Raw genomic sequence first — 25,872 nt, 5'->3', positions numbered from 1 at the left:
AATGAGAAAAAAAATGTTAGGAAAATAAAATATACGGATACTTTAATAAAACTGAGGAAAAAACAACTTCTTAAATCATTATTTGAATCTTTTCTACAATTTTTGAGAACTTTTTCCCCTTTTGATAGGGGTAATTTTGGTGATTTGCTTGATGGAATTTCGTTTAGGAGACGAAGTACACGTTTACGTTTTTGAGCATTGGATATTGCGGTAACCTTTACTATACGGTAACGTAAAATGAACAAGTTGACTTAGATTCTTGGACTAGGATGTATTATAAGACTCGTTGTCACACCCAACTGATGTATTGCGCAGCTAAAAAAAACATTAAGTCCACGATAAGACAATTCTTAGGCTACTTATACATTGAGGCAATGAAATAATCATTCATCATGGTCTTTTCAATTTTTTCTCTGCTCTTTTTTCAAACAGGCGGCGAAGGGACAACATTGGTAAAATAAAATTATTTTTCCTCCTTTCTTCAGTTTTTATCTTTCTACTTTAAACTGATATATTTTCATAAAATTACTACAATAAGCGAAAGGATACTTTACGATAACTCTCTTCAATGTCTTTGAAAACACATCGCATTTAACCTAATAAGTCTCATTAAATTTACAATACGCTGAGAGAGGTATAAGTATACCTCGAGATGCTTGAAGAAGCTTTCGAGTACTTCACAAAAAAAAAAAAAAAAAGACAGAGATAATTATAAAGTTAAAATAAAAAGTTAGTTTCTTTAAGAGGAAAATAAGAAAAAACCCGGAAAAAACAGCATAAGCAAGACATTAGTGCACAAGAATTTTGGAGTGGAGTTTAAATTTTTGAAATATTATCGAGATCACTGTTCCTGCAATCATTTATTATAAGGAAATCTCGAATCTAACTTCCCTGCTTAATTTTATTAAGCATCGTGGTTGACTATTGAGTCCACATCCAAAATTGAGAGGCCTGATCGATGCGCAGCGACAATAGTGCTTCTTAATTAAATTTGTCTCCCCTATCTACACAATAATGCGGATGAATTATCTTCAATGTTGATTTGCGCTTTAGAGATGTTAGGAAGGCAGCGTTTCTATATGGGGGTGTTACGGAAAACGTCATATATAGATTCAATTGTTACCAAAATCTCCCCGATTAAAATTTATTTTGGCAGAAAGTTTGGAATGATTTTCCTTGAAGTTTTCAGATATTTTAGGTAAAATCGTCTATTGTCTGAAAAATTGGAAGAAAAATATTCACGACTCCCGACAAATTCGTATTTTACCGAAGGGAGTTTGGCTACACTTGAAGGTTCATATTGCGTTTTTCCTTGGCACGGCAGTTCAAGACTACTTCGTACGGCACAAATCACTTTCTGCCGAAAGAAAAAAACAACTTAAGAATCGACTTCCAGGCATCGTAACGATATCACGTGTTGAGCTTTAGACTTCTGTCTAATTAGATTTACTGCCAATTGTTCCTAGGGGCAGAAAGTTACCTTGAAGAATATTGATTCAGCGATGGATTCGTGACTCGCGGATGGGTCCTCGGTGTTGAAATGGATCGTATGTGATAGTGGTTCGTTGTATCTGTTGGTTCAAAACTCTGGGATAACCTCAATACTAAAGCTGACAACAAGCGATAAAATTTTAGGATATTTAAAATATTTCTGGCGTTTTCGGCGTTGGTATCTTAATAAATAGTTGCGTTTGGTCCAATAAAACCTTCCCATAGTAAAGACATGCATTTCACCGCTCGTTTTATGGGCGATTATTGACAATATCTCAATGTTTTGAACCAATCGATATCAATATATCGCATCGATAGAGCGCCTGGTTGTTCTTGCCTCTGGCAAATTCCTGGATACTACATTCGATTGGACTATGTTTTACAAGTAGAGGAACTATTATTGCAGGCTTCTTCACACAATTTTCACTGGAAAGATCGGAACGAGAGAGGTGAAAACGTGTGGAAAGAGGAAGAAGAGAGTAAAAAGATAAGAAAACAAGGAGTTAAAAAGAAAAAGAGGTTGGAGGAGGAAGAATCAGAGTAAAAAGAAGAGGAAGGGAGAAGAGAAGAAGAAAAAAGAATAAGGAAGCCAGGAGAAAGAAAAATACACGGAGGAAGAGGAAAAGAGGAAAAATAGAAAGGAAAATAAATGGGGGGATTGAAAGAAGAAGAAAAATTAGGACAACGAAGAAGGAGAAGAGGAGGAAGGAAACGAGGGAAACTAATATTAGAAAGAGGAAGAAAAGCAATGAAGGGGAGAAGGGGATAGCAGAAGAATGTGCACAAGAAGAAGAAGAGGAAAAGAGGGAAAAGTGGAAAACCTAGAAAAGGTAGAAGAGAAGGAGAAGCACTTGTCTGCACAGGAATATTGATAGCACATACGTTGCTCCTGAAATGATCCTAATTGGTATTAATTTAATGGAAAATGTATTCCGATTGGTGTTTGCTCTTAAGACTAATTATTAGGTAAGTGTCCTCGGAGGCAGTCTTCGGTGAGAGTGGGTTTAGAGGTAAGTTGGAGGTCGGGCACGTATTGCGGGAGAACTTTCCAGCGGGAGAGGGAGGCCTCGATGTTGGGGTCGTGGTAGGCCTGGAAGCAGTTGCGCTTGCGGTTGTAGCAGAGCGGGACGTTGCAGACGGAGCAGCACCACTTGGTCCGCTGCTGCTGGTTCAGGGTTTCCTTGCTGCAGAGGGCGCAGCGCCGCGAGGTGGTCCGCACGGCCTTGTGCGCCCCCGGGTTCGAGAACCGAGTCGCCAGGTCCACTTTCCGCCGCGCCCGCGACGATTCGATCAAACAGTCGCTAATGTCAAACAAACCTACTTCGCCTGCAATCAGACAGAGCAATTAGTTCACGCTATCCTCGTTCGGACCGAATCTTTCAGAAAGGAACCAACCAACATTAAGTTGAAACTGATAAAAAGAGATTTGAAGCTTTACTCCTGCATAAGGCTCAATGTAAAAAATAAACTTTAACCCTTCTTTTCACAAAAAAAACCCATTATTTTTAGACTTTCAGTTGATGGCAGAAGAAAATATACGCTAGTGGAACTCAACAAAATTCTTAACTCGATTTTTTCGAAAATGTGGGTTGTTCCTTTCTGATAAAATCGGTCCATTTATCGTGACCAAGGGCCGATTGTTCAGTGGCGCGGCGTGCGCCGCGATATATCGATTGACCTGCAATTTAGATCTATGAAAAAGGATTGATAAACAGAGAATTCACAACGAACACCTTGTAAATCGATTCTTTACCGAAGCTTCAAATGGGGAAAAATCGAAAATCGATCATTCACGCCTCGCCACTGCGAGTCTTGAAATTGTGTGTAGGTCCAATGGGCAAGATAAAACCAGGGTGTGAAAATCTTGAAGGAAACAGGTCGTCGCCTCCGTCATGAAAGAACGTAACTACATTTCAATGGTGCCAAATTTCTCATCAAGAATTGTGCTTTTACTGGGAGAATCTTGGGAATTTCTCATTGGAAATTTCACTGATTTTTCTACTGATCATGATAAAAATCAGATAAATTTTGGACAGGAATTAAAATTGCATTGCAGTGGCGTGGCGTGCTTTGCGATATATCGATCGATCTCCCATTTAAACCTATGGAAAAAATCGATTAACAAGGTGTTCGCAACGAACACCTTGCTAATCGATTCTTTACCACAGCTTTATATGGGGAAGTATCGATAATCGATCATTCACGCCACGCCACTGTTGCATTGGTACAATCCAGCAAAAAATTGAACTTTTTGAGTCAATTTGGCAACCTCAAAATGGAGTTACGTTTGTCTATCCGAGAAACGACGGAATTCCTCGACTTTTACAGATTTTCCATGATCAAAATTCCCTGCCTTTTAGATAGATTCAGTGCGTAGAGGTGATAATGAACACTTTTTTAGCGTTAAAACCACCACAAATGACAGAACAGGTGAACCCTTTTTCTTCAGGTACTAATCATTCAATTAACTAGAGCTGCAATTCCTTATTGAAAATCATTCATCTGTTTACTTCACAGAGTGTATATCACAGCACTGACTGTGGAGCCGGACTGATTGTGAGACTCGATTTGATTGTAAGGACAGCGATGGCGGCTTTTTCTTTCAGATTATAAGTTTCAAGATGTTTTGAGTTTCCAGCTTTTTAAATAAAATTCCTGACTTTTTCCAAATTTCACTGGCCTGGTGAAACACCTTGACAGTTTCCTGTTGGTTTTTTTAGATTTTCTAGACCTGCAGACCACGTGATTATGCGATTGACCGACTATGTCAATCGCTCTATTAATCGTGCCTGTACGTTGGGTGGAATTTCATGACATTTTAAGACAAAATCGCAGGTAGCGAGGCTAAAAACATAAAGTAAGAGCTCTGAAAAGTTTCAGCTGCAAATCTAATCATTCTCAGTTGGATAAAGGTAAAAAGAAAATTTTAAATCTCTAAAAAACTGTACCTACTAGCACCTTTCGAGAAAGAAAACAATAAACTGAGGCTGGGGATGGTTGGATTTCCAGCCGAAATGTTTTTTATGTTTTAATTTATGTTTTTAGCCAAGTTACGTGTCTCCTTGATTCAGAATCAGGTAAAATTTTGGAAGGCAATCTTGCAGGACGATTGCTGCCATTTTGTAATCATCAAATGAGACACGATACGGTATCGCTAAAATGAAGTTACAGAATAAAAGGTAAACAAATTTCACTACGGGAAAACGTATCAAAACACGGAATAAGATCAAAGATCAATATTTTTATTACGAAATAGGTACAAACTGAATGATAAAATACGAAAAATAAATACTTGACTATCAACTGCAACAAATAATACTTAAATAACATGGGCGCAGAAAATTTTCAGATAAAAGTTATTTGTGAGGGGCTGTCAAAAAGATAAATTTCGTGACTAATCAGCATTAGAAAAGAGGATCTAGAGTTTGAATGACTTCTCCTCAGAAATGAAGTAAAAGTCGTAAAACTGCGTGCATCAAATTATGAAAATAATGCAAATGATTTTATACAAAAGATTTTGAGAATGCTGCACTGGAAAAAAACACATTGTATCTAGAGTCCAGACTCTTGAAAACATTGACAAGAAAATGGACTCTTGATTCAATCAGATTTAAGCTTAAATCAAAAGGAAGTCCGCTCAAATTAAGAGGCTTGGTTCTTGATTTAAGCTTAAATCTGATTGAATCAAGAGTATTTTTTCTTGTCGATGTTTTCAAGAGTCTGGACTCTAGATCCAATGTGTTTCTTTTTCCAGTGTGCACGTTTTGAAGTAAAATCTTAAAACATTTAAAACACCTCTCCAAAAGTCAGAGGGCTTTGATGAAATCTATTTGTGTTTAACGGGTAACTTGATGATGAAAGATTACTTATTGATGCAGGGCAGGGCAGGACTTTCTGATACCTTGAAAGAGAGGGCTGTAATGCTGTATATTGTGCGTTATTTTCTCCTCAGAGATTTCTGGCAATTTTTACTGACGATTAATCTGCACAGACGTGTACTGGAAGGATTTTGACAGTAAAATGTTTCAATTTTTCTCGAAGAACAATCATGCTGGAATATTCAAGAGAGAATTTTGTACGAAGAATAGAATTAAATTTGTTATTCGCCAAAAAAAATTACGCTACGAATAGCCGCAACGTTGATCTCAGCAAGGATTCAGTCAGCGATTTACTCTTCACTCTGAAAACCAAGTCCTTCATTGAAATATTTACACAGATTATAAATAGAATAATGAATTTTAATATCAATTTTATAGGATGGAATCGACGAATTTGAGATATGATGCTTTTACTTTATTTTTCTTTCATTTTTTGAACAGTAAACACTAAAGTCCTCTGAAAGTTGAAACCAGTAAAAAATCGCGATGAAAATAAATCCCTAGGAACTAGCTAGCAGTCTTATAATTTGTAAGAATAGATTTGTAATCAAGTGATGGGTACGGAAAGAAAAAATAAATAATATGTAGCAGTGCATGCAGCTACATTTGATGTACCACGAAATCAATGGGGATGCACAGTTTTTCTTCGAATTGTACAAACAAATGAACTACAGATAATCTGAGTAGAATTCCACAGCGGAAACGTTCGAAGAAGTGGCGATAATTTGTCTTAGAGCATGACCAACTAGAAAGTCAACTCAAAATTGGAAAAACGAAATTAAAAAAATTGAGGATAATGAATAAATACAACTCGTAACATATAAATGAAGATTTACAAAAAAAAGAAGGATACACAAATATTAATACTTTATAAAAAGAAAAAGGAAAGTACAAAAACTCAGAATAGATTTGGAGTAATCTCTTCAGAGCACTGTGCAACATGCGTCCTTGAAGAAATACAAATAAAAATTATGACTAAAAAAAGATCACATTTTCTTACAATTCTAAAAGTCAGAGTGGCACTTTTTCTAAAAATCAAAGTACTTTGTTAACCACTCTGACAAAGTTAGCTGCGGCTTAAAGCCTAAATTGGTGATATACAATGTTAGTGCATCTCAATAATTCACTTACGTTGTTTTTAGTAAAATGAAGTAATGATCAAGACAAAAAGTGTGAGTAATCACCGGAAAGAGGAATTCAATTGTACAGGTAAGTTATGAAACTGAGAACATTCAGACTTTAAAAAGTTCTCGAATAAATTAACAAAGAGCAATTATGCTAAAAAGCACGAACAAAGAACAAATAAATATAAATATCGAGGAAAATAAAACTGAGTACAATAACAGGAAGATTATTTCAAATTTGAACGCGGTGGACTTGAGTGTTAGCAGCTGCTTTCAGGTCCTGAGAAGTCCTCTCATCCTTCCCAAAAAGCTACCTTTATGGTTATGGAAAGAAAATGAGAAAAAGAGGGACGTCTCTTAAAGAGCAACATTCCAGATTATGGTCGGGAAACTTTAGTTGATGAATATATGAGAGGAAGTTTCTGGTAGGAAACATTTAAAAATAGAGCAAATTTGATAACTTCGTCAATGGGTCAGTTGCGCTGGTCTCAATATCATAATTTCATGTTTGATTCTTGTCGATCAGCTGAAACCATTAAAATCTGTCCAAAAACAGCTTTCTACGTTCAGTATTAACCGAGATATCGCCCTTTGAAAAAGTCGATTTGTGACGTCATCAATCACCGCGGTGGTGATATCTTCGGTTTCTTCCACCTTTGCATTAATCCGAGTAACATGTTGAGTAACCAGTGCAAATAATAGTTGTTCTGGCTGATGAAAGCAAGGCGGAAGAAACCAAGGGTGTCACCACCGTGGTGGATGACGTCATGAGCCGAATTTTTCAAAGCGCGATATCTCGGTTAATAGTGAGCGTAGTGAGTTGCTGTTTGGAAGGACCTTATTCTTTATAGCTGATCTACAAGAATCAAGCATCACAACACGATTCTGCTACCAGCGTAACTGACCCATTTGATTAATTACCTGGATTCGCTGTGTGCGTCTTATTGGGGGGGGGGGGGAGGGTGTCTACATCCTCTCAGTTCCGTATATCCCCCCCCCCCCATACTGCTTTGCTGAGGAAAACGCCGTATGAACATTTGAGAGTTGCCAAATTTCCTCCGATGAAATGTTTATTTTTAGGGTAAGTAATGAACTTTTTTCCTTAAAATTTTAAGGAGCGTTAGAGGAAATTACGAACTTAAGTATTTTTGAAATGGGAGGGAAAATGTTCATAACTTTACCTAGAAATTCTTGTTTTATTTAGGGAAATCGGGCTACGTCTGAAGGTTCATACGGCGTTCTTCCTTACACAGGGAAAAAAACAACACCTGGATCTAGAGTCCAGACTCTGGAAAACATTGACAAGAAAAAGGACTCTTGATTCAAGCAGATTTAAGCTTAAATCAAAAGGAAATCCGCTCAAATTAAGAGGCTTGGTTCTTGATCTAAAAGGCTTGGTATCTAGGCTTGACTTGGCTTAAATCTCATCGAATCAAGAGTATTTTTTCTTTTCGATGTTTTTAAGAGTCTGGACTCTAGATCCGATGTGTTTTTTTTTTTTTTCCAGTGTAGCACGGTAGCATACGGAACTTTATTTTTAAGTAGATAAGACTTTTGGGGGGGGAGGGATGACTGTTACCACACTTTTAGTATTAAAAGGGTGGAGGATCTCTAGGAGGCGCGGAAATTGATCAAAGACGAAGACAGCGAGAGTGCGTCGCTGGTATCGGAATCGACGAAGAAACTGACGTCGGGAAAATGATTTTGCTCGAGGTCGACGGACTTCCTCCGGGCGGTGGGCATCTCTCCGGGCATGAACTCCGAGTGGCGGGTCCGGATGTGCTGGAGCATGTTCGACTTGCGCTTGCACTTGCGCGGGCAGAACGGGCACGAGAACATGGCGTCCTTCCCGCACTCGTAGCGCAGGTGCCTGTTCAGGGTCCCCTTATTCCGGTAGACCTTACCGCAGGTGCACACGAACCTCCCGCCAGCTTCGTAGCCCTGCGATTCTGAAAATTCATCCATTCGTTAATTAATCCATCCCTTCGTTCACTACCTCGCGCCAAACAACAGAAAGCCTCCGGTTCAACGCAAAGAAAAACGAATAGTTGGTAGCCGTTTTCTCTTCTGCCTTACATGTCGTGCCTCTTCACGAAACGGATGTACAAGGAAAAAAATAGGGTATTCGACACAACCAGCGGCTAGTTAAAAATGCGCCAGCTACCGCCAACAACCATGGATGTTGATGTAACTACCGGGTTAGTTGTGACCTCCACCGCGGTAGTTATCGTAACTAACGCACGGTAGCTGGCGCATTTTTAACCAGCCGCTAGTTGTGTCGACTACCCTATTTTTTTTTTTGTGTAAACAACAAAAGTCAAAGTGAATCCCTGGTGTACTGCCGAGCTAAGGAAGAGCGACGTATGAACCTTCAGGCGTTGTCAAATTTCCTTTGATAAAACGCGAATTTCCTGGTATATTTATGAATATTTTCCTCCCAATTTTTCAGAGACTTTGGTTCGCAATTTACCGAAAGATTCTGAAAATTTGGCAACTCTCGAATGTTCACACGGCGTTCTTCCTTAGCACGCCAGTGTAGCAGAGGAGTAAGGTAACGTCTACTGGATCAGTGACGAGGTGGAATCATTGATGCCGCATCACAACGCCTGGATGCAACTATACGTGCTCTCGGGATGCCCGTGTTGCATATACAAATTATTGAAGGCGCTTTAAAGTTTCCTCGCTCCAACAGCAATTTGTTCGGCAAGAGGAGGTCTGTTCAATTCAACGCACGTTCATTCAAAAGGCGCGTAAGTGCGTATAAGAGCTCGTTGGCAGGTTCGATACGCGGTGCTCCAGCGGGAACTAGTTTATGGTTCCTAATCGCAGAACGAAAATCCCTGATAACGCGGCATAAAGGAACCACAAGTTCACCGCGTTTCTGCCAACCTGTCCTCATGCGCACTTCCGCGCCGCTTCCCACAATGTGATCGCATTATGTGAGCTGACCTCCTCTTTCCTCACAATCTCTAATTCTTTTTTGCACAAGCCATCCAAAGATAACGTAAAATAGTTCATTGATATCAATATTAGGTAACTTGGAAAAAAAAGTACCGATAAGACACAATAACGTCTTCATATCTCTTCCAGTAGCCGCCAAAACTAAAACGGCCACCACCTGATTTTCCTCTTTGCGGTTTTAACCTGGTAGGATTTCTCTTGATATGGACACGTTCCGATGGAATCTACGCAAACAGGTACTGCTACTCACACGACAGTCTATTTTCTACACAACAAAAGGGCGGCATAGCACTACAAAATTTGCACACTCGATCAATTCTACTGAATAAACATTGGGCATTGCACAATTATGACACACAAAACAGAGACTGATTCTTTTCTTTATACTAGCCGTTGTTCCTGGTGCTGATCTTGGAGTTAAAACGAAGCAAGTTAAAAAATAGACAACAAAATTAACATTGATCACTATCACTGGCACCCCTCCCCTCTACATGTACTTTAGGTATTTAATTTCTTTAATTTGGTGGAACAGAGGGAAAATCCAGACAACATCAAGGTCAAGATAGAATTAACTGATTTCTGACGAGGGAATTCAGCATATCGACAGCGAAAGTCAAAAGACGCGTGACACTTTAGCAAGTTTCAGAATGTTCACTGTTATGTGTATCGGGGGTTTCCCCCTCCTGCAAGGAAGGGGGGTATCGGGGGTTTCAGGGGTTGAAGGTTTTAAATTTTTTTTTGATAAGACATCTGCGGGCTGATTAATGAAATTAATAGACAAAAGAGACAAAAAGAAGATGAAGCAATTCCTATTGGTGGAAACGGGTGGTTGGAATGGAAAAAGGAGATAGGTAATACGTAGCTAATACTACGTAGATAATACTAACGGCACCCCATGAAGGACCCTGCAGTTGGTCCATCATTAGTCCCCTTCATCCATGACAACCACCCGTTTCAACCAATAGAATCTCTTCATTCTTCGTCAATTACTTTGCCTATCACTTTCAATGATCACAGGAATGCCACGAAATTTAGAAAATGTAATTTCCTGACATTTCCTATGATTTCCCTGACACATTTGAGTAAAATTGCTTGACAATTGAAGATATGCCAGATGGTTAAAAATACATAATTTTGAAATATTTCTCGGGCGAAATGTGTAGTTTGAAACGTCAAACCCATTCTAGAAAGCAAATAAAGTTGAATTAACGATTTTCCCCTGGCACTTTCGTGATTTCCTCTGAAATTTTCAGGTTTTCCCTGACTTTTAAAATTCCCTGACATTTCCTCGGTATCTCCTGACTGTGGCAACTCTGTAACCAGCCCGCATAGATGCCGCAAACGGAGACACGTGTATTTCGACTTTGACCATCGACACACGACACTCGGAGGCGGATCCAGCAATTTGGCAACACCGTATTTCCTCCATTTAAACCTATGCTAAATAATCGAAACTTGACGGAGCACTGGGCCCCTCCAAGAATCGATACATTCTCATAGGTTTAAATGGAGACAAGGCAATGTTGTGAATTTGCTGGATCCACCAATGTCGACACTGTGTGAATATACTTACTCAGGCTCCGGATCGAAACTCGGGGAATGTGAGTCGGTGTCGTATACAGTGTCAGGTTGAGAGGGGCGCGATGACCTAAACGATGCCGAAGTTGGTGTAGGTCAGGTCGAGGACCGTGGGCGAGGGGTGGAGGGCTCCATGGTAGCTCCTGATGTGCCGCAACACGTTGTTCTTCTGGGCGGAGCGATAGTTGCAGAGACTGCACTGGAACCGGGGTGCCTTCCCGCACTCGAACTTCAAGTGCCTGCTCAGGGTGGTTTTGTAGCTGTACTTCCTGTCACAGGTGAGGCAGTTGTAAAGCTCCCGCTGACGTGGCAAACTCCCAGTCTCGGCCCCGGCGGCCTTCAGCAAGCTCATCTTCGACGCGTAGCTCTTGAAAAACTTGTCCGCCCTCCTCATCAACGGAAGCGTCCTTATGACTGAAAACAAACAACGGATGCGTTAGATAAAGGCTCGTATTCATAGTATTGGCGATTCTTGAGAGTTGGCAACACTCTTTTTCCTCCGTTTAAATGCATGTAAAACAATCGATTTTTAGTGAGGCAGTTGCATCACCTAAAATCGATTTATTCAATGGATTTAAATGGAAGAAAAATATTGTTGCCAACTTTCAAGAATCGCCACTGATTAATAGTCCTTCCATAAACAGCTCCCCTTCTTGGAGGGCCTCATTTAGTTTACATTGTCATAAGAGGAGGTTCAAGGAGGTCATAAAAATAGCATAATTAGAAAGACAATTTTTGCCAACCTCGATTAAATTGCAAGTGACTTTGGGAATGGGTTTTTGAAAGGGATTACAATGACACACCACTTCAAAGAAAAATACGCATTACGAAAAAATTAATATTGCGAGTATTGTAAATTTCAAAGTAGATTCGCACCCACCAGCGAATGATAACCATTATTTATCCTTATTTAATAATTTATCCAATGGCAAGACATTGTAATCCGTTGCTAGGATCCATTTCCAGAGTTATACAGCTGAATTTGTTTCGAGGTTACACAGGAAAAAAAACACACTCGATCTAGAGTCCTGACTCTTGAAAACATTGATAAAAAAAGGACTCTTGATTCAATCAGATTTAAGCTTAAATCAAAAGGAAATCCGCTCAAATGAAGATGCTTGGTTCTTGATTTAAGCTTAAATCTGATTGAATCAAGAGTACTTTTTCTTATGGATGTTTTCAAAAGTCTGGACTCTAGATCCAATGTGGTTTTTTTTCCAGTGTAAGGAAAATTGTCCTATTTATGATGCTCTTTTGAGGGCTTCCTAAGAAAAATAGCTGTTTAAGAAAATACTACAAATGCGGCCCTATACGCTTTTATAGCGACCGCCCTTAAAGTGACATTAGGTTTACTTACACTGCGAAAAAACTTCCAGTTCAAGATTTCCGGACTAAAATTGTCGTCGAATCAACCGGAAATCAGTTTCAATGACAAAACAGAAATACTGTGTGAAACGAGGAGATTTCCTGTTGACTCAAGGTACATTCTGTCCGGAAGTTATTGGTTGAAATTGCTACTAATCCAACAGAAAATTTTTCCCCGTGTCGGGGGAGGATAAAATCTTACTGAGGAAAAAAAGTTCGGTTGGACGTGATGAAGTTCGGCCCATATGGAACACGAGTTCGGTTTGCAAAACCAAAAACTCGGTCTGCTGAGTCGAGATTCGGTTATGCAAACCGCAGTTTTCGGTTAATCATTACCGAACTGTGTGGTAATCACATACTACTTACTCTTGTTGCGAGCATCGTTTGGAAATAGAACTCTTGAAAATAGATAGTAGTAACTTCATGTGTCAGTAGTTCCGGGGGTTTTAATGAGAATGATTTTGTATTGGTAAAATGATGTACAATACCTGAGATGCAAACATTTTCACTCTATTATTTCAAACGTGAGTTATTTAGTCATCCTTTGGAGCGGCAAAAAATGAAAAGTAACTGAAAATTGGTAAAAAAAAAGTTATAAAATAAAACAGATTCTTCGGGTAACACATGAATTATCCTTGGCTTCTCTCACAACATGCATGAATGAAAGCCTACCATTGGATGAATTCTATTAATAAATATCTCTATAATCCGATGAACCCCGGGATTCTTATGCAATGCAGAGCTCAGCAACATTGACTCATTGTGTTTAAACGTCGACCGATTCAAACGTAGAAGATCCCCAGTATTGATTTGCCGATTTGCCGAACGCAACGGTCAGGAAATTTCATATCCGTCGTTTCAAGGGGAATCGCAAAACTGGTTGTCGATTTTCGAACCCTTTTCGTGTCTAAGTTGAGCTGCTCTAAGTAGCTTTCCGCACTTTTATTGACAAAACGCGACGGAGTAGTAACGGAACTATCCGTAAAACCATGTGAATGCTGTGCATAGGAATCTAATTGTAAAAGGGAGCTTTCCAGAGAAAGTTCGCCTCACAATTCTCGCGTAAAATCGGCTTTCCCGAGGAAAACAGACGGAATTGCACACTTAAACATGCACACAAACACTTTAATCGCTCACACCTAAAAGAACCACCGGGAATAAGTTCCCTGGACTTACCCGGGAACCCGACTCTCCCAGGAAACTTTTGAGTTTACATCCAAAATTTTGTCTCGTCACTTTGCAGTAAAAATAGTAACTCCAATCCTTAAAAAAATGTTGGGAGAACAAATATTGAGAGGTTAGATGACACCAGGAACGTATAAATTGCTCATTAAATAAGACCACGTTTTGTCCACTTAGGCAGGCAAGCAGACTGAATGATTAATTTTAGAGAATGAGTTGTTTTACACTGCATTGAATGAATGTGAAAAATATGTTTTTTACATCAGTTCGCGTCAGAAAAATTGAAAATCAAAACATTCGGATTAGAAATTAATGCATCTACTAAAAACTAGATCGGCCTACCATACTGGCGACGAATTTTGTCCGATGGGTGTCAAATTGATTGAAAATATTGAATTAAAAAGGAAAAACGTGTAAGCACAAGAGGGGTACATGCTTGACAAGGGCACAAAATATAAAATTAACACAGAAGTTGACCGTTAAAAAATTAAATGTATTGATTTATTTATTCATAACTTTGCCATATATTACCACGATACAGAATAAGAATGAATCAAAATAAAGAAGAGTTAAAATATTCCAACCAAAAACATGAATATCACTTCCAGTAACAAGAGTTTACAACAATATACAGTTATCTAACAACAATTGTTATTCAATTTAAAAAAGAGCCGTAAAGCTAGGAGAGGTACATAAAGGATGTCGGCGTGAAAATCTCACAAACGGAAATGTTAGAAAAGCTTCAGAGGAAATGCAATTGATGAACTCCAAAGATAAGAAAATATACCAGAAGTTACTCGTTGTAAAAATATAAATAAAGATTTAATTTTCCAATTGACCTAATAAAAAAGCGATTTCGTTTTAATGATTCAGAACTACGTCATTCTGTTTGCAATTGTTCAATCAAATGTTTTGCGACTTTACAGTCAAAATTAACAGGATTCCCATTTTCTAAAATCTGAAAGAAATTAACACAGAATAAAAATATAAATGCATTTTTTTGGACAAAATAAGTTATACTCTTCTAAACATATTTTTTTTTAAATAAAAAATACATTTTTAAAAAAAATGTTTTTAAACTGGTGGTGATAAAAAAAATAAATGATACCTACGATAAAAAAGTGAGATAAAAATAAAATTTACAGAAAATAACAAAAAACTTCTTGAATGGTGTAAATTCCCACCCCCACACTATTCAACGAGTTAAACATACGCCTAAGCACAACTATATAAGTACATGGATTTTTTAACAAGTTTTAAATCACATAATATGTGCGCAAAGGAATCGAAAAGCATACAAATTGCATCAAATTTTCTCTGTTGATTTTTCTAGACGATTTTAAGACTTGCAAGAGGTTGTGAACAAAGCATTAATTTCCTAGTTTCATAAAATTCACAACACATGATGACGACGAGTAAGCAGAGGTTCCTTCCTCTTGAAATGATCCAATATAGTATCAGAAACGTTTACTCGAAAAGAGTGAAACATTTGTTGAATAATATGTTACTGTCAATCGGCAAGAAAAAAAATGGCGAAGCCTCAACTTTCACTTGCGACACGGAAACCTGGGTACTGGACGGCTGGTGAACTTAACATGTGGTTCTAGTGTTGATAACAAAATACTTGGTAAAAACCCCAGTTTTCAGTTTGAGAAGCCGTGTTGCAAGTTACGGACGGTTAAGGCTTTTAAAATTCAGAGGTACCCTTGAATTTCCGCACATAAAACTTTTAAACATAAAAATAAATAAATTATCTTCTTCGTTTTCGCGGCCTAAACATTATAATGCCAATTCGTAATTTAACTATATACTCAGTGGAAAATAGAACCTAATTCCTGTGAATATTACCTATCTAGATCCCTGATCCCACATTATAATTACGAAAGTTATCTTTTTATAATACCAACGACATACAGTAACTTTCTCACGATTATGAAAATAATAAACACAGTAAAAATTCAAAGGTATTTGTTCAAGAAAAAATTTTCGGATAAAATTCTGGAATTTATGTTAACAAAATCTTCCTTGCCGTACAATTTTAAATGCAAAGAAGTTGCTAATTTATTTACTTCAGTATTCTCGCATACAACACTTTCTACACTTCGATTGGACAAAATTTTGCAATGAAAAGCTACTAATTCAGGCTTATCTGTAAAAACACCTATTTGTACAAGAAATTCAGTTTCACAGATGTTGCCCCTAAACGGAGCCAGAAATAGTAGCTCCTCATTGAAAAATGGGGTGGATATCTTTTTTCTGATCAGAGCATGAAATTAGAGTTTTAAGAAGCGCAGGAGGTTAATTTTTGCAGAATTAAACTTTCATAGGTTTCGCTGAAATATGAATCCTATCCAAGATTGAGAGAGAAAGGGTAAGAGAAAGTTTTGAAATGGATGAGAATATTTCCATAAAAACATGCGAAAATCGTGAGTTATTAGGCTGGTGCGATTTACAGTAGCAAAACCTTCCGAGATAATTCTACGAGAATAATGAACACTAAATTAATATGGATTAGTTTCGATAGAAAAGTGAAAAAAGTAGGCAATGAATAAAATTTTTTTACATATAACTAGTAGGCGACCCACTTGGACGAATGTGGCCGGAGTAAATACGGCGGGTGCTTAAAGATTTCCTTGTCGAAACAGATAAATTTAACTTAAAAGAAACATACGAAACAGTTGTTTCTTCGTCAAAAAATGAGGAATATAAGTTCTGTATAGACAAACTTGAAACTATAGGTAAACATATAAACATGCCGAGGATAATTCTTGAAAAAATTACAAAATTCAACAGAAAACAAGTCAAAATCATTACACAGTACAAATATTTGGCGAATTTTCTTTTCGTCTATAAATTTGATCGAAGCACAGTTTTGTTTTCCGATTAATTTTGACTGATCTCGATACGTGATAAAGTGTCTTTCGACGAGCAAGATTTTGTTTCTTTTTTAATTCTTGTGTCATTTATTGATGAAGAAATAGGAAGAAAATACCTAAATTGAGTAGTGAATTGAACGTATAATCTTCTGATCAGATGGAAACATGTACGAATACGAGCTTTAAATTGGAAGAACTAGGTTGATATGTTCTTCCATATTTGGTTTCAAAATAAAAGAATATCGCACTGAAAGGGAAGGAACGCTCTGGTATATGGGAGGATTGGGGGACGGTTACACAAGAGAGGGTGGCCATGAATAATGTTTAGCGACACGCCTAAATTCAAAAATCATGCAATAATGTTTGAATTGAGGTACAGCCTACTTCAAACTAAATTTCCTGATTACAAAAAAAGAAGAGAAAAACTAAAGGCAGAAAAAAACTAAAAACCAATATTTTTTACAGTTTAGGCTGAACTGGAAAAGAAACGAAAAAATCAGTAATACTGTTTGAAGTAAGAGCAAAAGCGATATTGAGAATTTTTTAAAAAATTAAATACTTCCTTGAAAATAGGGAAAATCCGGATGTTCTCAGACATGTTAAAAAAGAAAAAAAAATGTATCCCCCTCACCAGAATCACAGAAAAATTGTGAATATATGATAAAAAAAGCGTCAATGAGATGCAACGCTCAGGCGAGATTACAGACTGACACTAGGATGGATCATTGAATCTATGAAATCTTGTGTGGACATCACGCACGAAATCAGACCATCACATTAAAACAACGTTAAAGAAATATTTACAATAAGAATCAGTTTACTAAACAGTTTTATAGGTGCAGAGCAAAAATTAGAACGAGAAAAACTTAATAAAACTTAAATAATTGGAACTGAATTTCTTCACAATCGGTAGTTAAAATAAAAAGTGATAAACAAATAAAAATAAATAGTAGACCAATTGACAATTTTCCTAATATGTAAAGGGAAACGAGTTAACAATATTCCGAAAATACACGAAGAAAAATATATCTATATATATCTTTACAAAAAAATAACCCGTAAGAACACCACATTTGAGTGGGGTTTCGAAACAATTTTGCATTGAAAAAGTTCTAAATTATTCTATTAAACTACGTATTTACCCTTTAACCCTATATGATTTAACCTCCAAAATTGCACTTAAGTACTATCAAATGATAAAAATAAATATTTTATTAAAAATATAATAAATTTCGCTCAAAAAAATAGATTATAATTAATTATCGACATTGATTCCAATTAAAGTACAGTCGTTCTTCTAAAAAAAAAGTAAAGCGGCAATCGTTTGACACGAACAAGGGCATTTGAACAAACTGCAGCCCATCCTTCATTTTTTCTTTCCTCTGTGACAAAACCTTACGCTTAAGAAAAGAAAAACATTTTCCGGAATATTTTAAATTTTGTAAAAATGAGAAATTAAAAAAAAGAAAAAATTGATTAAAACCACCGTAAAGGGTTGGAGTTATGATGATTACAAAGCCAGCCAAAAGAATGCGTCCGCTGATGACAACATCACAAGATTTGGTCGAGAATTACTGTGAAATTAAATTTTGACCACATTTTACATATTTGATAATTAATTGCGTTTGTGTATATGCTGACCCTCTGATGGTGGCCAACAGGTTGACACATCTGTTGTTGACCTGAATCAGTGCTCCGATTTGGTTATTTTTAGGTTTTTGTTTTTAAATTACTGTGTGCCGGTATCTGACTTGGAATCTTCGAAGTCATTTTTGTAGAATAAAGTATGCAAGAGGGGAGATTTAAAATGAGATTCTAGGATACGTTAGCTGAAAAGTCGGCGCTATTCAATTTTGAAAATCTTGTTCTGAACAATAGTGATGACAGAGATTAGGAGGTATCATTATTTTATTAGATAAAACACTAGTTCTCGGAGGAAAGAAATACTCGAGGAAGGGCTGAGCAGAACATCCAACACCGCTGAGCGGTTCAACCGAAAGCTGCAAAAGACTCGAAAGTTTATTGAAAAAATCATTCATAAGTACATACTTAAAATTACCTCGCATGCCTTGCGAATAACAGCTTCAGATAACCGAAAGGAATTTACTGCGAGGGGACTTCAGCTTATCTTACTGGACGCCTTTGCGAGCGGGAAAATAAAGCTGAGAAGTGATCAAGTGAAAATGGACTACATTTTGCAATTTGGATCTGTAAATCCTAGCCCGGTTTAAAAACAACGTATGTGCCATTAGTTTCCCTATGCACATAAGTGTTTTTCCAGAGGAGCCGGAATCTATAGTTCCAAATTGCAAAATGCAGTCCAAATCTGTGATTCCTTCGTCTGGCTCTTTCAAATCTACTATCGAGCCGATCGGATCGTCCTTTCGCAAATGAAAGATCAATATTCGATCGATAAAGACCGATATAAGAGCAGGCTGCTTCATCCACAATCGAGTACATTTGCGAGAACTGCCACTGGACAAGTGGCGTGGCAATTACATAGATTGATCTGCCATTTAAACCTGCGGAAAAGGATCGTTATACAAGGTCGCAATGAACACAATAATCGATTCTTTACCACAGCTTCAAATGGGAAAATATCGATAATCGATCGTTCACGCCCCGCCACTTGCCGGCTCGTTTCGACTTTGATCATCTCAACGGAATGTTCCCTTTGACATTCCAAAGTGGTGTAAGTCTGTTGTCCCCTCTGAGGATTACTATGAATGCTATGGTAAATGAGACCGAGGCATTTAAATGCTTGTTCGACTTGAGTAAGGCACTACATTCCAGCGGATAAAACACAAGAGAGAGAAGATCCCTGATAACGTAATAAGTGCACTTGTTGAACATCAACTCAATTTGGAAGACGTGGGTTAGTTCATAATATTCATTTAGGTAACTAAAGTAAGAAAACTGATAACCTGAGGAGAAACTAAGACCACTAATCGGTGAATCGCCGTCCGTCGGCCGACGGAGTGACATGCGGAGGATTCGAGCAAAAGTTTGTGCATTGCTGGAATTCAGCTGTCCTAGCGGCTGAATAAGTACGTGCGCCGTTGCTTACACATTTCTTTTCGGAACTTTAAAATTTAGTCGCAGGAAGTTCGGGGCACTTGATTGGAGAATCGGCGAAGAGGAGCTCGTTTAACGAGAAAATCGATAAGGTACTCGCCCCACAAAAGGGCGACAGAGTGTTTCTTCAACATATTGCACACACTCGTCCGGGAGGCCTATGATATTGCTGAGAGGAAGCAGGCACTCGCCGGAGAACGGAGACGATCATCACAAGTTGGTCCTCCATTTGCGGTCCGAGCAATTTGGCAACATCGTTTTTTCTCCATTTAAACCTATGGAAATATATCGATAGTCGGAAGAGCCAGGTGCTCCGACAAGGTTCGATTGTTCGACGCAGGTTTAAATGGATGAAAACCGATGTTGCCAAATTGCTGGATCCACCTCAGCGGGCTGATTCTTGAAATCGGCGGACAAAGGTATAGACAAGACAGACAACGGGGATATGGGGGGATCCTGTTGGTGGAAACAGGAGGTTGCAATGGACAAAGAAGGTAGATAAAGAGAATAACTAACGACGACCCACGGGAGGCCCGATAGTTAGTCCATCATTTTCTCTCTCAGTCTATAGGAATCATCCATTTCAACCGAAAGGATCGCTCCATACTCCCTATGCCTTCTTTGTCTATCGCTGTGTCTATCAATTTCAACAATTAGCCCGCCGGTGCTACTATTTTCCCTCAATTTAAACCCATGGCGAACAATCGATCCTCGGTGAGGCAGCCGCAGCCGTGGTCACGTGGATATCAACTGTTTTACATGCATTTAAATGGACGAAACTTGGTGATGCCAACTTGCAAGGAATCGCCACTGACAAAAGGAATGGGGCATTTATCATGGAGAGAAGAGAGATTGCACAAAGTAAATAAGGTTGGAAGAAAGAAACAAGAGGACCAAAATATTGAGTTTGAATGGTGATATGTCCGGACTGCGATCATCCCGGATCAGATTCATTCTTTTCGAACCAAGGGGTTTATTTATCATGAACGTTGAATTACGTTAGTGATAGAATCGTGTTCTGATCGTTAAAATAAATGGATTGGCAGATGACAGCACGATCCGTCCTAAGTCCGAGGTCCGTATTCATAGTCGGTTCTTAAACAGCTCCTTTCCTCAGGTGGTCGTATACGGTTTAAACTGTGATTAATATGAGTTTGAGTAAGTTTTTGGAGGTCCTTGACGTTAAAGCGTCATAAGAAGGACAACTTGAAAGAATCTCACGTGAAATGCAACAGATTAAGTTTGGACATGGATCCTTGCAAGGTCTATTTTCAAAATTGAACAAATGAATTTCATTCGAGATTCTTTAAAACTACCCTTTCATGACGCGATGTCAAGAATCTCCTAAAACCTCTCTCAAACACGACATAAACTCACGAGGCCTCCTACGAAAAGGAGCAGTGGCACGGCGTGATAATCGACTATCGATATAATCCCATTTGAAACTATGATAGAGAATCGATCATTATGGTGTTCGTTGCGAACGCCCTGATAATCGATCTTTTTTCATAGGGTTGAATGGCATATCAATCGATACATCGCAAAGGTCACCACGCTACTGGAAAGGAGCTGTTCAAGGCGCGACTCTGGATATAACCCCGGGTTATTACGTTGGATTTAGTGAAGTTTGTCCTTAGAGAAACATGAAAAATGACGTAATCCATCGCGGTGCTATATACATAATCGTTTCTTCCATCTTGGATACATCGAAATTGCATTTCAAGGTCATAACTGCATTGCAGTTCTTGTGCTATCACGAAGGATGACGTCATTCTTCGAGTTCTTCGAAGACCGATGGTATTGAGGACATTCAATCCTTGGAATTAGACGGATATTCATAGGTATTTGCCAATTTGCACATTTCAACGATCTAAACACGATTCAAAGGACCTGTGAAACTGGCCAACTGCTACTTGAAGCAGACAATTGTAAACCACTTGTTATAGAAAATTCTTGAAAATAAATAAAATAAAAGTAAGTAAATAATTATAAATAAAAAATAGATTAAGGATTCCGGATTGATGACGCAGTCCACCTGAGATTCTCGTCAAACGATGAGATTCAAAGGGCTCACGATGTCCTCAGAGGACGTGAGAAGAGAAACGAGAGAGACGTAAACACATAATCGCGGGAGTAACAGGAATATTATTTGATAAGGAAGGAAGCCAGGAAAAACTATGCATTTATTGCTACTTTGGTTGGGTAATTTTGAAATTTTGGGAAATCTTTTTGGACGCTGGGGCTGTGAGGATAAGCTTCCTATATACCCTCGATAGGTTGCACAACACGCACATTACCTGCGAAATAGCCCTGCTCATACAGATACGAATTAAAATTAGTAAATAAGTCAAATCGAAACATGATTGCACAATATAAACAGAAATTTTGGAAAGAAAAAATAAAAATAACATAAAAATATACCAAACTGAACTATCAGTTCCGCATTGCGTTCTATAGAATACACATATTAATTTATTGCAACTGTAGTTTCAAGGAAACTTAATGCACGTAACAGCTTTTTAGTAGAGTTAGCTTCAAGGAAGCGTTAACAAAAGGATTCATCACGTCACTTTAATAAAATCTGAAAAATAACAAATCCTATAATTGCTTATCATTCATTTAAAAAAAATATTAAAAAAAGAGCGCACGGACGCCGACCCTTCTCGACGAAAAATCGAGGATTTAGGTATCCAACGACTTAGAACGTCGATTGATTGAGGAAAAAATCTTTGGACTCGAGACAAATGGGAATTTCATATATTTTAAGATTCCACACCATTCCACAAACACCCACACCTTGAACACATACATCTACTCAAGATGACCGGGAAACTCGAGAGCTGAGTTTTCCCTCCCTCTCTCGCTTAAATTATGTCGAGACAAACGCACCATATGAGTACCCGTTGTTTATATTTTTGTAGAGGTTCCGCGTCCGTTTTCACGAGAAACTTATCACAAGAAAACTGGTAAATTCATGACGACTGGAGCCTACGTGCGAAAAAGACATTGAAGCGCGTTAAATTGCGTAAAATTGGACCAGTATATGAAAGGAGAGACATTACACTTAGCTATATTTCCTTTTTAAATCCAGGGAGAAATTAGGATAGAGTTAGCCATGTTTCTAGTTAACTCTACCAGAGAACTGGTAAGTTTACCATATTTCTAATTCCTCTTGTAGGCTTGATGGAAGGGGTCCTCGCAGTACATTAAGCTCAAGGAAACAAAGAATAATTAAATCTGTTTTCTGCGGTAATTTCTTTGATTCCAAGATGCATTGTCAGTCGTCATGAATATAACTTATATACGAATACGTACCAAACCAAACCTCAAACTGGCCAAAACGTAACATCTTCATCTGTTATGTCAAATGAAAATTCGAAAATTTGCGACACGATTTAGATCCTGCGGCTCTAACCCCCTTAATTTTCTTTTCTTCTTGAGAGTTAATTTGAGATCTGCTGTGGTACGTTTCCATGCCAGATACTTAAGAAGGAGCATGGGACAGTTGCTGATAGTCCGTTTTTAGCAGGGCACTGATTCTTCAGACGGAAAATTGTATGGAATGTTCGGAAATGGGTCGATTGCACGCGCCGTGAAATCGTCTTTTAACGGTTGCTGTTCATGCATCTGCTGAAAATAATAACATCGGCCAAACAATCAAACTACGTCCAAGAATTGACGTTTTGAAAAACATGGTGATTAGATGTCGTGCAGTCGTGCTACGTGTTATTGTTCCTGCCGCCTTGGATTCTTCAATCACTGATTCATAAATTTCTACTAATTGCTCTACGTACATCACTTCTAAGCCCAAGGAGGAAGAAACTATAATACAAATTACAATGGTGGATGACGTCCATCAATGTGTCTTTCATAACACGCTATCTCTATTGATACTGCACGTAGACTTCGCTTTCGGCGACAGATTTCATTATTTTCTGCCATTCTTTAAACCTGAACCGTCAAAACACGATTTCAACCCATGCAAGTGACTAATTTGCAGGCGTTACCTCTCCATTTTTCGCCTCTCCCTTGTCACCTCTCATACAGTATGTTAGAGTGCCAATGAAAAAACAAAAATGCTAATTTGATTCATTAGAGCACCTGGTTTTCTTTTCTTTTTTTTAAGTTTTAACGGCAGGATTGCCTGATAGCGGTTGGAACAGTTCAGATGGACACGGAAAAAAAGTAATTGGGATTATTCCCTAAAATTGTGGTATTACCCCACCATGTTGGATGATTTGGACATTTTTAACTAACTTTGGTGGTACCGCAACATTTGGGTTAGTAACCTAATTTATTGGGGTACTACCACAATTAATTGAAAATGTCCAAATCATCCAACAAATTTTGTCTCTTTTTTCCATGGGCATTGCGTTTCAAGCAACTTCGACGGACGAAGAAACAAGGATTAGGCGAAGGAAGAAGACGTAACGTCTGGCGATGAGACCGGAAGAAAGCAGCGGCGTTTCTCGCAAGTTGTTGGTTTGTTGTATCACCGATTCTCCTCCATTTAAACTCACGTAAAACAATCGATTCTAAATAAGACAACCTGCTTCATCCACAATCGATATTTATCATGGTTTTAAATTGAGAAAAAAAAACAAAGTTGCCAACTTGCAAGAATCACCTCTGGAAGAAGCAACGTAATGACACATCAATGTTGCCTATAGAAGACGTCGATAGGATTTTAGCAGCAAGTGTCCCATGACCCAGATGGACTTTTTGCAATAAGGAGCTACTATACCTGGCTTATTTGAGAAAAAAAAACGTATGTGCGATCAGTTTCCTTAAACAGATAGGTGCTTTTATGGACAGGCCAGATATAGTAGTTCTTCATTGCAAAATGCAGTCCAAATGAGCACGACGAGCAATAAGACTGTCATGCTGAACCAGGAAGCCGTCCAAGCATTCGAATGTTACAAATTCCTCCCGATAAAATTTACATTTCTATGAAAATCACGACCCTTTTTTTCTTAAAATTTTGCAGGTTCGCAAGGTTTGCATTCGGAGCGAAAGCAAACATTTCGGTGGAAACCATTAGCGGATCCAGCAAACTGGCAACATTGTTTATTCTCCACTTAAACCTATGGAAACGTATCGATTCTTGAAGGGGCCAGGTGCTCCGACAAGGATCGATTATTTAACATAGGTTTAAATGGTGGAAATCCTGTGTTGCCAAATTGCTGAATTCGCCCCTGGTGGAAACTAGTAGTGTATTTTATAGGGCGGAATTGGAAGACATCCGAAGGCTCAAGAGGCGTTGGCGCTTAGGACGGGCGAAGCGGTTCGGGCGGTGGTTCAAAAATTGGACTCCTGCGAGAGAGGGTTCTCCAGTTTCAAGGCGATGATACTGTCCGGGTGTTTGAGGGCGTAAGGCTTGGCTTGGCTCTTGGTCTCGGGGGTGGCGGCCTTGTTGGAGTTGATGGGGGCGCGCTTGGGGGTGACGAGGGCGAGGGCCTTGGTGTCGCCGTTGTCGTGGGTCTTGACGTCGTCCAGCGCCAGCGGGAGGGTCAGCGGAAGAGGCAGCGGGAGCGGGATCTTGGGGTCGCCTTGGCCGGGGGCCGGGGGCGAGCCGCTCTTCTGGGAGCCGTCCGGGAAGATGGCGTGCGCCGGGTGCTTGAGGTTGACGTGGGTCTTGAGGTTGTCCCGGCGGTAGAAGTCCTTGAAGCAGTACTCGCACTTGTACTGCTTCTTCCGGTCGCACTCGTAGCGGATGTGCCGGGAGAGGTGGTTCTTGTTGCGGTAGCTCCGGTGGCACTTGGAGCACGGGAATCTCTCCTGGTCCTCCTGCTTCACCTGCCCGATCATCGAGTCGTGGAAGGAGCCGGCTCTTTGGTACGTCCAGTAGGCGAGCCGCTCGCTCGTCAACGGGTCCGCCATCAGCATTTGTAGGTTCTTCAGGCGCAGCGACAAATCTGCAAGCGGAAAAGAACCCGAGTTAGTTGACATGTCGGACCTCTCCACGCCTCTAGCTTTTCGGTTCGTGTTAGTGCCTTTTAAACCAACCCGTGCCCAGTCAGCCGGTTGAAAGGTTCAAGCCAAGGCAAAATAAGCTAATTTCTCAACAGCCAAATCCCCTCTCCTCCAGATCTCCCGGTGAATTGGACATGCAAAGTGTCCCCAGCCGGCCGATTTTTGAAATAGATCGACAAAGCTATAGACAAAGAAGACAAAAGGGATAAGAAGAGAGCCTATTGGTGGAAACAGGAGGTTGTAATGGACAAAGGAGGTAGGTAATAGACTAACTAAAGGCAACCCACAAGTGACCCATAGTTAGTCCATCAATTTATCTATTAGTCTATTGGAACCACCAATTTCCACCAACAGGATTGTTCCGTACTC

General features: G+C 39.0%; 2 protein-coding genes across 8 annotated transcripts in view; both read right to left on the bottom strand.

Moving 5' to 3' along the window:
• Positions 1-25,872, bottom strand: part of LOC109037149 (uncharacterized) — a 549,607-nt gene that overhangs the window by 247,196 nt on the left and 276,539 nt on the right. The gene's annotated exons all lie outside the window — the stretch shown is intronic.
• Positions 4,713-24,815, bottom strand: LOC140226070 (zinc finger E-box-binding homeobox 1-like). Its single transcript, XM_072306526.1, has 3 exons — positions 13,730-24,815; positions 11,114-11,446; positions 4,713-8,442 (listed from the first exon to the last, which is right to left on the bottom strand). The coding sequence occupies exons 1-3, from the start codon at positions 13,809-13,811 to the stop codon at positions 8,105-8,107; spliced, it is 753 nt and encodes a 250-aa protein (XP_072162627.1). The 5' UTR covers positions 13,812-24,815; the 3' UTR covers positions 4,713-8,104.

This window comes from Bemisia tabaci, chromosome 1 (genome assembly GCF_918797505.1).
Source record: "Bemisia tabaci chromosome 1, PGI_BMITA_v3".
NCBI lineage: Eukaryota > Metazoa > Arthropoda > Insecta > Hemiptera > Aleyrodidae > Bemisia > Bemisia tabaci.
The sequence above is the reverse complement of the archived record's forward strand: the minus strand, read 5'-3'. Positions and strand labels throughout refer to the sequence as shown.